Source organism: Leishmania mexicana, chromosome 26 (assembly GCF_000234665.1).
Source record: "Leishmania mexicana MHOM/GT/2001/U1103 complete genome, chromosome 26".
Taxonomy (NCBI): Eukaryota; Euglenozoa; class Kinetoplastea; order Trypanosomatida; family Trypanosomatidae; genus Leishmania; species Leishmania mexicana.
In genome coordinates this window covers 810,445-821,730 of record NC_018330.1, presented here as the reverse complement: position 1 = coordinate 821,730, position 11,286 = coordinate 810,445, and the positions used below count along the sequence as shown (strand labels likewise).

Sequence of the window (11,286 nt, the reverse complement as noted above, 5' to 3'; positions counted from 1 at the left end):
TCCACGCCCTCGTACGCCTCCTGCGGAGCGGCAGCGTGGGCAGTCTCGTCCACGCCCTCGTACGCCTCCTGCGGAGCGGCAGCGTGGGCAGTCTCCTCCACGCCCTCGTACGCCTCCTGCGGAGCGGTAGCGTGGGCAGTCTCCTCCACGGCCTCGTACGCCTCCTGCGGAGCGGCAGCGTGGGCTTTCTCGTCCACGCCCTCGTACGCCTCCTGCGGAGCGGCAGCGTGGGCAGTCGCGTCCACGCCCTCGTACGCCTCCTGCGGAGCGGCAGCGTGGGCTTTCTCGTCCACGCCCTCGTACGCCTCCTGCGGAGCAGCAGCGTGGGCAGTCTCCTCCACGCCCTCGTACGCCTCCTGCGGAGCGGCAGCGTGGGCTTTCTCGTCCACGCCCTCGTACGCCTCCTGCGGAGCAGCAGCGTGGGCAGTCTCCTCCACGCCCTCGTACGCCTCCTGCGGAGCGGCAGCGTGGGCTTTCTCGTCCACGCCCTCGTACGCCTCCTGCGGAGCGGCAGCGTGGGCTTTCTCGTCCACGCCCTCGTACGCCTTCTGCGGAGCGGCAGCGTGGGCAGTCGCGTCCACGCCCTCGTACGCCTCCTGCGGAGCGGCAGCGTGGGCAGTCTCCTCCACGCCCTCGTACGCCTCCTGCGGAGCGGCAGCGTGGGCTTTCTCGTCCACGCCCTCGTACGCCTCCTGCGGAGCGGCAGCGTGGGCTTTCTCGTCCACGCCCTCGTACGCCTCCTGCGGAGCAGCAGCGTGGGCAGTCTCCTCCACGCCCTCGTACGCCTCCTGCGGAGCGGCAGCATGGGCAGTCGCGTCCACGCCCTCGTACGCCTCCTGCGGAGCGGCAGCGTGGGCTTTCTCGTCCACGCCCTCGTACGCCTCCTGCGGAGCGGCAGCGTGGGCAGTCTCCTCCACGGCCTCGTACGCCTCCTGCGGAGCGGCAGCGTGGGCAGTCTCCTCCACGCCCTCGTACGCCTCCTGCGGAGCGGCAGCGTGGGCAGTCTCCTCCACGCCCTCGTACGCCTCCTGCGGAGCGGCAGCGTGGGCTTTCTCCTCCACGCCCTCGTACGCCTCCTGCGGAGTGGCAGCGTGGGCAGTCTCCTCCACGCCCTCGTACGCCTCCTGCGGAGCGGCAGCGTGGGCAGTCGCGTCCACGCCCTCGTACGCCTCCTGCGGAGCGGCAGCGTGGGCTTTCTCGTCCACGCCCTCGTACGCCTCCTGCGGAGCAGCAGCGTGGGCAGTCTCCTCCACGCCCTCGTACGCCTCCTGCGGAGCGGCAGCGTGGGCAGTCTCCTCCACGCCCTCGTACGCCTCCTGCGGAGCGGCAGCGTGGGCAGTCGCGTCCACGCCCTCGTACGCCTCCTGCGGAGCGGCAGCGTGGGCAGTCGCGTCCACGCCCTCGTACGCCTCCTGCGGAGCAGCAGCGTGGGCAGTCTCCTCCACGCCCTCGTACGCCTCCTGCGGAGCGGCAGCGTGGGCTTTCTCGTCCACGCCCTCGTACGCCTCCTGCGGAGCGGCAGCGTGGGCTTTCTCGTCCACGCCCTCGTACGCCTCCTGCGGAGCGGCAGCGTGGGCAGTCGCGTCCACGCCCTCGTACGCCTCCTGCGGAGCGGCAGCGTGGGCAGTCGCGTCCACGCCCTCGTACGCCTCCTGCGGAGCAGCAGCGTGGGCAGTCGCGTCCACGCCCTCGTACGCCTCCTGCGGAGCGGCAGCGTGGGCAGTCTCGTCCACGCCCTCGTACGCCTCCTGCGGAGCGGCAGCGTGGGCAGTCGCGTCCACGCCCTCGTACGCCTCCTGCGGAGCAGCAGCGTGGGCAGTCGCGTCCACGCCCTCGTACGCCTCCTGCGGAGCAGCAGCGTGGGCAGTCGCGTCCACGCCCTCGTACGCCTCCTGCGGAGCAGCAGCGTGGGCAGTCGCGTCCACGCCCTCGTACGCCTCCTGCGGAGCAGCAGCGTGGGCTTTCTCGTCCACGCCCTCGTACGCCTCCTGCGGAGCGGCAGCGTGGGCAGTCTCGTCCACGCCCTCGTACGCCTCCTGCGGAGCGGCAGCGTGGGCAGTCTCCTCCACGCCCTCGTACGCCTCCTGCGGAGCAGCAGCGTGGGCAGTCGCGTCCACGCCCTCGTACGCCTCCTGCGGAGCAGCAGCGTGGGCAGTCTCCTCCACGCCCTCGTACGCCTCCTGCGGAGCGGCAGCGTGGGCAGTCTCCTCCACGCCCTCGTACGCCTCCTGCGGAGCGGCAGCGTGGGCAGTCGCGTCCACGCCCTCGTACGCCTCCTGCGGAGCGGCAGCGTGGGCAGTCGCGTCCACGCCCTCGTACGCCTCCTGCGGAGCGGCAGCGTGGGCAGTCGCGTCCACGCCCTCGTACGCCTCCTGCGGAGCGGCAGCGTGGGCAGTCGCGTCCACGCCCTCGTACGCCTCCTGCGGAGCAGCAGCGTGGGCAGTCTCCTCCACGCCCTCGTACGCCTCCTGCGGAGCGGCAGCGTGGGCTTTCTCGTCCACGCCCTCGTACGCCTCCTGCGGAGCGGCAGCGTGGGCAGTCGCGTCCACGCCCTCGTACGCCTCCTGCGGAGCAGCAGCGTGGGCAGTCGCGTCCACGCCCTCGTACGCCTCCTGCGGAGCAGCAGCGTGGGCAGTCTCCTCCACGCCCTCGTACGCCTCCTGCGGAGCGGCAGCGTGGGCTTTCTCGTCCACGCCCTCGTACGCCTCCTGCGGAGCGGCAGCGTGGGCAGTCTCCTCCACGCCCTCGTACGCCTCCTGCGGAGCGGCAGCGTGGGCAGTCTCCTCCACGCCCTCGTACGCCTCCTGCGGAGCGGCAGCGTGGGCAGTCTCCTCCACGCCCTCGTACGCCTCCTGCGGAGCAGCAGCGTGGGCTGTCTCCTCCACGCCCTCGTACGCCTCCTGCGGAGCGGCAGCGTGGGCTTTCTCGTCCACGCCCTCGTACGCCTCCTGCGGAGCGGCAGCGTGGGCTTTCTCGTCCACGCCCTCGTACGCCTCCTGCGGAGCGGCAGCGTGGGCAGTCGCGTCCACGCCCTCGTACGCCTCCTGCGGAGCGGCAGCGTGGGCAGTCGCGTCCACGCCCTCGTACGCCTCCTGCGGAGCGGCAGCGTGGGCAGTCGCGTCCACGCCCTCGTACGCCTCCTGCGGAGCGGCAGCGTGGGCAGTCTCGTCCACGCCCTCGTACGCCTCCTGCGGAGCGGCAGCGTGGGCAGTCTCGTCCACGCCCTCGTACGCCTCCTGCGGAGCGGCAGCGTGGGCAGTCTCCTCCACGCCCTCGTACGCCTCCTGCGGAGCGGCAGCGTGGGCAGTCTCCTCCACGGCCTCGTACGCCTCCTGCGGAGCGGCAGCGTGGGCAGTCTCGTCCACGCCCTCGTACGCCTCCTGCGGAGCAGCAGCGTGGGCAGTCTCGTCCACGCCCTCGTACGCCTCCTGCGGAGCGGCAGCGTGGGCAGTCTCGTCCACGCCCTCGTACGCCTCCTGCGGAGCGGCAGCGTGGGCAGTCTCGTCCACGCCCTCGTACGCCTCCTGCGGAGCGGCAGCGTGGGCTTTCTCGTCCACGCCCTCGTACGCCTCCTGCGGAGCGGCAGCGTGGGCAGTCGCGTCCACGCCCTCGTACGCCTCCTGCGGAGCGGCAGCGTGGGCAGTCGCGTCCACGCCCTCGTACGCCTCCTGCGGAGCGGCAGCGTGGGCAGTCGCGTCCACGCCCTCGTACGCCTCCTGCGGAGCGGCAGCGTGGGCAGTCTCGTCCACGCCCTCGTACGCCTCCTGCGGAGCGGCAGCGTGGGCAGTCTCGTCCACGCCCTCGTACGCCTCCTGCGGAGCGGCAGCGTGGGCAGTCGCGTCCACGCCCTCGTACGCCTCCTGCGGAGCGGCAGCGTGGGCAGTCTCGTCCACGCCCTCGTACGCCTCCTGCGGAGCGGCAGCGTGGGCAGTCGCGTCCACGCCCTCGTACGCCTCCTGCGGAGCGGCAGCGTGGGCTTTCTCGTCCACGCCCTCGTACGCCTCCTGCGGAGCGGCAGCGTGGGCAGTCTCGTCCACGCCCTCGTACGCCTCCTGCGGAGCGGCAGCGTGGGCAGTCTCCTCCACGCCCTCGTACGCCTCCTGCGGAGCGGCAGCGTGGGCAGTCTCCTCCACGCCCTCGTACGCCTCCTGCGGAGCAGCAGCGTGGGCAGTCTCCTCCACGCCCTCGTACGCCTCCTGCGGAGCGGCAGCGTGGGCAGTCGCGTCCACGCCCTCGTACGCCTCCTGCGGAGCGGCAGCGTGGGCAGTCGCGTCCACGCCCTCGTACGCCTCCTGCGGAGCGGCAGCGTGGGCAGTCTCGTCCACGCCCTCGTACGCCTCCTGCGGAGCGGCAGCGTGGGCAGTCGCGTCCACGCCCTCGTACGCCTCCTGCGGAGCGGCAGCGTGGGCAGTCGCGTCCACGCCCTCGTACGCCTCCTGCGGAGCGGCAGCGTGGGCAGTCTCGTCCACGCCCTCGTACGCCTCCTGCGGAGCAGCAGCGTGGGCAGTCTCCTCCACGCCCTCGTACGCCTCCTGCGGAGCGGCAGCGTGGGCAGTCTCCTCCACGCCCTCGTACGCCTCCTGCGGAGCGGCAGCGTGGGCAGTCTCCTCCACGCCCTCGTACGCCTCCTGCGGAGCAGCAGCGTGGGCAGTCTCCTCCACGCCCTCGTACGCCTCCTGCGGAGCAGCAGCGTGGGCAGTCTCCTCCACGCCCTCGTACGCCTCCTGCGGAGCGGCAGCGTGGGCAGTCTCCTCCACGGCCTCGTACGCCTCCTGCGGAGCAGCAGCGTGGGCAGTCTCCTCCACGCCCTCGTACGCCTCCTGCGGAGCAGCAGCGTGGGCTGTCTCCTCCACGCCCTCGTACGCCTCCTGCGGAGCGGCAGCGTGGGCAGTCTCCTCCACGCCCTCGTACGCCTCCTGCGGAGCAGCAGCGTGGGCTGTCTCCTCCACGCCCTCGTACGCCTCCTGCGGAGCGGCAGCGTGGGCAGTCTCCTCCACGGCCTCGTACGCCTCCTGCGGAGCAGCAGCGTGGGCAGTCTCCTCCACGGCCTCGTACGCCTCCTGCGGAGCGGCAGCGTGGGCAGTCTCCTCCACGCCCTCGTACGCCTCCTGCGGAGCGGCAGCGTGGGCTTTCTCCTCCACGGCCTCGTACGCCTCCTGCGGAGCGGCAGCGTGGGCAGTCTCCTCCACGCCCTCGTACGCCTCCTGCGGAGCAGCAGCGTGGGCAGTCTCCTCCACGGTTTCGTACGCCTCCTGCGGAGCGGCAGCGTGGGCAGTCTCCTCCACGCCCTCGTACGCCTCCTGCGGAGCAGCAGCGTGGGCAGTCTCCTCCACGCCCTCGTACGCCTCCTGCGGAGCAGCAGCGTGGGCAGTCTCCTCCACGGCCTCGTACGCCTCCTGCGGAGCAGCAGCGTGGGCAGTCTCCTCCACGCCCTCGTACGCCTCCTGCGGAGCGGCAGCGTGGGCAGTCTCCTCCACGCCCTCGTACGCCTCCTGCGGAGCGGCAGCGTGGGCAGTCGCGTCCACGCCCTCGTACGCCTCCTGCGGAGCGGCAGCGTGGGCAGTCTCCTCCACGCCCTCGTACGCCTCCTGCGGAGCAGCAGCGTGGGCAGTCTCCTCCACGGCCTCGTACGCCTCCTGCGGAGCAGCAGCGTGGGCAGTCTCCTCCACGCCCTCGTACGCCTCCTGCGGAGCGGCAGCGTGGGCAGTCTCCTCCACGCCCTCGTACGCCTCCTGCGGAGCGGCAGCGTGGGCAGTCTCCTCCACGCTTTCGTACGCCTCCTGCGGAGCGGCAGCGTGGGCAGTCGCGTCCACGCCCTCGTACGCCTCCTGCGGAGCGGCAGCGTGGGCAGTCTCCTCCACGCCCTCGTACGCCTCCTGCGGAGCAGCAGCGTGTGTGGCGGTGTCGGGGTTGTACCTGAGGTTTGCGGCGGTGAAGTAGTTCGACTGGTGATCGGGATGGGTGTGGGTGCACGTGCTGTCTGGTTTGTGCGATGGATAAATGGGAAAGAGTCGCGAGGTGTCGTCTAGGTTGACCGCTGTCGTGAAGGTCAATCGCTGGCCACGGGGAGCGTCAGAGGTGTAGGCACAGTACTGTTTGTGCAAGCCGTGTACGGTGCTGAGGGCACGATGGGAATCGGTGGTGATGTGTGTGCGCTGCTGCTGCTCGTGGTGGATGAGGTTGTGTAAGTGCCTCTTCATCATGCATGCACAGTGACCCGGAAAGCGTGCGCCATATCTGTGGGTGTATGGTGGTGTTCTGGTGGAGGGGCGGTGGTGTCCAGAGTGGCTGTTAGGGAGCTCTTGAGAGCTTGCGCTGTGCAAGTGGTGGGGGTGCTGCGGCAGAGGAGGTCTGGCGCGGAAGTGGTGGAGGCTGTTGTTTGCACCTGCCAGCGGTGCGGTGGCTGCACCGGACGTGGCGGCCGTCAGAGAGACGAAGGAGGGCAGTCGTTGTGCCTGTGTCTCCGAAAGGCGCGTGAGCTGCACGGCAGGCGTGATATGAAAGGAGGTGAATGGGGCCCCAAGGGAGAGAGAGGAGCGCCGTGAAAGCGAAGCCGACGGCTGTAAGACGAGCCTCACAACGCTGGTGGAGGGGGGCTGTTGTGGGTAGAGGCAAGATGACGCTAGCTCGTGTGGCCGCGCCGCCGGTGTCTTCTCCAGCGTCACGTAAGAAGCTACGATGTCGTCGTTGTCTGGGGTGCTGTACCCTCTAAGCACACGGTCGAGTCGCGCGTACTGCCGAGAGATGCTGCGTAGGTGCTCATCCGAGTCCGAAGTGGTCTCCAGCGCCGGCATGTGTGCAGGGGTTGCCCGCGCTGCGGTCACCGCATCGACCTTTACAGCCAGCGTATCAGCCACTCCATCCTTGGCCCCCGTGTGCACGGTAGAGCCACAACGCGAGGTGGTGGGGAATGTAGGCGAGAAACACGAACCGCCACCCTGAGAGAGTCTCGATCGAGGCTCATGAGTGAGGAGACTTCGCGGCGGTGGTTCTGTGGCGACGAAGAACTTCCGGTGAAGGCAAGCAGTATCAGAGAGGCGATTCTGCGTGGGCATCACCGCGTCGACGTCTCGATGCGCCTTGGCAGAGGACAGCCGCGAAGCGCTGAGGTCGTCTGCGCATTTCGTTTCACGGCAACTCAAGTCCAGTGGGATCGTGTCGAGCGGAAGTCTAGATCGCGGGGCATCCTCGGCTTCTGCAGCAGCGATGGTAAAGGGGGTGTATGCCTCTGCCGCCGTCTGCCGTTGCCGCTGCAGGGCACGCAGGGGACGAAACCAGTCCGTGCTGGTCACACGGCGCGCAACCTCAAGGCGGCCAATAGCAGGCAGCGTGTCCACGCCACAGCGTAGCTGAAGGCACTGGCAGGTTGCCGGTGCCTGTCGCTTCGGTCCTCGAGGTCGAGAAGGCTCTACTAGCACCCTCGATGTCGATGGCGTAGCTGTTTCTGCTGCCCCCGTTGCTCGCGCTACATGCATCGATGAATCGCTTAGATGACCCGTAGCCACAGGCAAAGCCGCATCATGACCACGTTGTGCGCACACCGTTTTCTGTAGACCGTCGCCCCGCTGCGGTGACGATGACGACGGCGGTTGCATGCCCGGCGAGAAGAAGGCTCACTGATGCTGCGATACGAGGGACGCACGTAGCGGCAGCGGTGGCAGATGAGATTGTGCGTGGGCGCCGGTGGGTGTCTGCACATCTGTGAGTGAAAGCGCAGAGAGTATCCGCGGCTGTGATCTGTCGGCAGAGATATCCGTGGGGCACGTCCTGCGCCACAGAAAAGGGGGATGGCGAAAGCGAGAGAGATACAAGAGCCAAGTAGACGAGTGATTCAACCTACTACGCCCCTTCCCCCCTCGGTTGTGGCTGACGGCGAGCAGCAGCGCGTGCGCCCTTCACCTCTGTCGGGTGCTCAAGATGAATTACGAGGTATGGCGTGCAGCTACGCTGAGCAGAGAAGGTGTGTGTGTGTGAGGGTGGCGTGCTGCTGCTGCTGCTCCGGGAGAGTGGCGCTCGGAGTTAAGCCGATGCCTCTCGCCTTCTCTTGTCTCGTAGTGGTGAAAAAGCCCGTGTCGTCAGCCTGGGCTGTTGGATGTGTAGCGCGTGCCGCAGCGTCGGAGAGTTGGACCAACGCGATAGAATTCAAGACATGGGAGGAGAGAGTCGAGAGAACAGGAGTGCGAGTGAGGGAGAGGGGAGAGGGAGAAACTCTCACACAGCCAAAGTGCTGAGCAGCTGGCGCACACACACACACATGCGCGCACGCACTCTGCTCCTGTGAAAACGAAGAGGGGGTGGGGTAGGGAAGGAGGCAGCTGCAGCGGCACACCCGCCATGGGTGGTATCCTGCACCGCATGCTGGCGACACCCTTGCCCCAACGCAGAAGGCGAGGAGCCGAAAAGTAAGGGAGGGATGGGGTAGGGGGAGGGGGCGAAGCGACGGACTCGGATGAGGTGTGGCTAGGGTGAAGAGCACCCGCACTTGCCGCAGTGGCCTCTCTCTGCCCCATTTCGGCCTTTCGCATCGCTCCTCCTCCAGTCCCCCTCCCCCACCCCCCGACTTCCCAGCAGCCACCGCACACTGCCAACAGGGGGAGGGGGACAGATGGGAGAAAGGGGAGAGGGGCATGCGAGATGCGACAGGAGATCCACTCACCGACAGTGACGTTGTCAGTGTCCGTGCAGGCTCTCGCACACTGCTTCCCGTGTGCGTGTGTCCGTGCTTACACGGTGAAGCGGGGAGACAACACACGATTATAACGAGAGGAGGAGGACTGTGTATAGGAATGGGAAGCACTTCCCATGGTGGCTTATCCGAGAAAAGCGAAACAACGCACTCAGTGGATGATTCATGCACGTGCAAGGGGGAAAGGATGAGTGGGAGGGGGGAGGGGGCTGGAAGCGTGATGAAGATTGCAGAACGATCTGCAGACTGCGCCTCACCTACGGCATCGTCTGCCTGCAAGCCTCCCCTCACTCACCCCCTGGCCCGCCTCCTTCATGTTCAACAGCCCCATACGCCGCCATAACGACGAGGACTTTGGACTGCAAGAGCATCGGCACCAAACAGAGCATGAGCAAAGACCGGAGAGAGAAGGTGGGCGGGTGGTCGGGCGGGCACCAGCGACGAGGGAGACGAACGGATCAATGAAAAAGGTGTGGGGGGGGGGGGACCTGTCAAGACGAATGGCGAAAGAAAAATGTGACGCGGCTTCAACGACAATCTTGCGCGCACACCCAAACACACACACGCGCAGAGGGAGAGATGGAGTGAGTGAGACACAGCAATCGATTCACAGTTTCGGCATGAGCGTCGTGGGAGGCCACTACGAGACACGACGACGACGACAACAGAAGAGGCAAACTGTTTTCCCCACACCTCTAGCCGATAACCGCAGCAGAGGAGAGATGGGAGAGGAGGGGGGAAAGATGAAAAGCTAGAGAAGCAAGCCAGGAAGGAAAAAGGGATACACACACACACACACAGAAAAATATATGAGACAGAGGGTGGGCGGGAGGCGGCAGCCCTTGCTGAACTCTGTGTGCGTGTGTATGTATGCGCGCCCGTGGGAGGCAATGGTGTCTGCAGTGTATAGAAAGACGGCAACGGTCCTGGGAAAGGGGAGAGGTAATGGGAGGGGGATGCGGTGGTGCGTACGATGAGTCGCCTTGGGTGCATATAGATATACAGTCGGGTGCACTGCACACACACACACATACACACACACAGAGACCATGGTCGTCTAGAGAGGGAATGGGAGAGCGGAAGGGAGAGAGCGCCAGACACCAAAAGAGGCAAGGTATAATTCCGCGTACGCCTGTGCGTTGCGCACCGAACGTCCCTCCGTGTCTATCGTTAGACGCGCATGCCGACTTGAGTCAACAGCGGAAACCAAAAAGAGAGAGAGGAGGGGAGACACAAAGATAAGATATATGGGAGTGGATAGATGTCAATGCGCGCGTGCAACCCTTCTACCATGTGTGTGTGGGGGGGAGGGGGAGGGTCGCACCAGTGAACCGTGGAAGCGATGAGAGAAAGACGTGTGGGGAGGAGGCGTGTATGAAAGGCCGCACAGAGTGCGAGCACATGGAAAAGGGAAGGAGGTTAGGCGGGAGGCAACAACAAAAGAGTAAAGAGGCGATCACATCCGACACACGCATAGACACACACACACACAAAGTCTGCACGCACAGTTGACACAGCCTGCCGAGCGAGGGATGGTGAGACAAGTCAAGCGAGGCAGGGCACCGGAGAGAAGGGGTGAGGGGAGAAGAACAATACAACGACAGAGACGCACACACACACAGAAAGAGAGCGATATAGATGTATTCAGCGGGCATCTTCTGCACTGCCGCAATCGCATGAGAGGGGAAGCAAGGAGCACGAAGGCTTTTCCTCTACAACCGCCACCATCAGCACCACCTTCACTCAGAACATCTCCGACTGAGGTACGCCACTTGCCGGTTCACGGCTCGAGGTTTCCAGACATGAAGGTGCACGCCCTCTTCAGTCTGACTGCATCCCCCCTTCCCACTACCCCCGTCCAGACACGCACACGCGACACGAAAGCGGTCGTGTCGGCTGGGCACCAAGTTGCTCCACACGGGGCCCAAACGGTGGCGGTCTTGCACGTGCGTGTTTGTGTTTGTGTGTGTGTGCGTATGGATAGAGGGAGGCACGCTTATCTCCGAGGGGGGAGATGAGGTGGAGAGAGGCGCACCGTCGAGACACACGTGCAGCGAGAAGGCAAAGAGGCAGCCCAAAGACGAAGACAAGCGTGTACTCCTGGAACGAGCCGCGCCAGCCCGCCGCGGAGGAGGAGCCGAGAGAGCGAATGAATGATGAATGATGATGCCGGGAGGAGGGGGCAAGAGGGCTGTGCCCAGTAGTCGAGTCGGATGGCAACTGTCAAGGGCGGATGTGCCAGAGAAAACCAGCTTGGGTAGAAACAACAAAAAAAATGTATACACGCACTCCTATATACATATATACAGATATACATGCATATATACATCTGGAAAGGGCCATCAAGTGAGCACACACAAGCACCCGACACTGGGGGGGGGGAAGCAGATTGAGGAGGAAAAATAAAAAGCGAGGCATCAAAGAGAAACGCAGACGCAAGAGGCAGAGAACGGGCGGCTCAGAGACGGCGAGAGATGAAAGAAAGGGGGCGCGAGGTGAGGCGCGGTCTCCTCGCCAACAGAGATACAACCGAGCAGATCACGAGAGCGCGTCGGCCCCACACACGCGCGCACAGTTGGACACACACACACACAGACAGA

The 11,286-nt window shown here is 66.0% G+C and overlaps 1 protein-coding gene across 1 annotated transcript in view; it reads right to left on the bottom strand.

Moving 5' to 3' along the window:
• LMXM_26_2170 (hypothetical protein, unknown function) overlaps positions 1–7,595 on the bottom strand; it is a gene marked incomplete at both ends in the record, with an annotated part of 11,524 nt that extends 3,929 nt beyond the window's left edge. The window contains one exon of the mRNA XM_003876470.1: positions 1–7,595. Coding sequence (XP_003876519.1) covers positions 1–7,595 — 7,595 coding nt within the window.
• Positions 7,596–11,286: the final 3,691 nt, after the last annotated feature.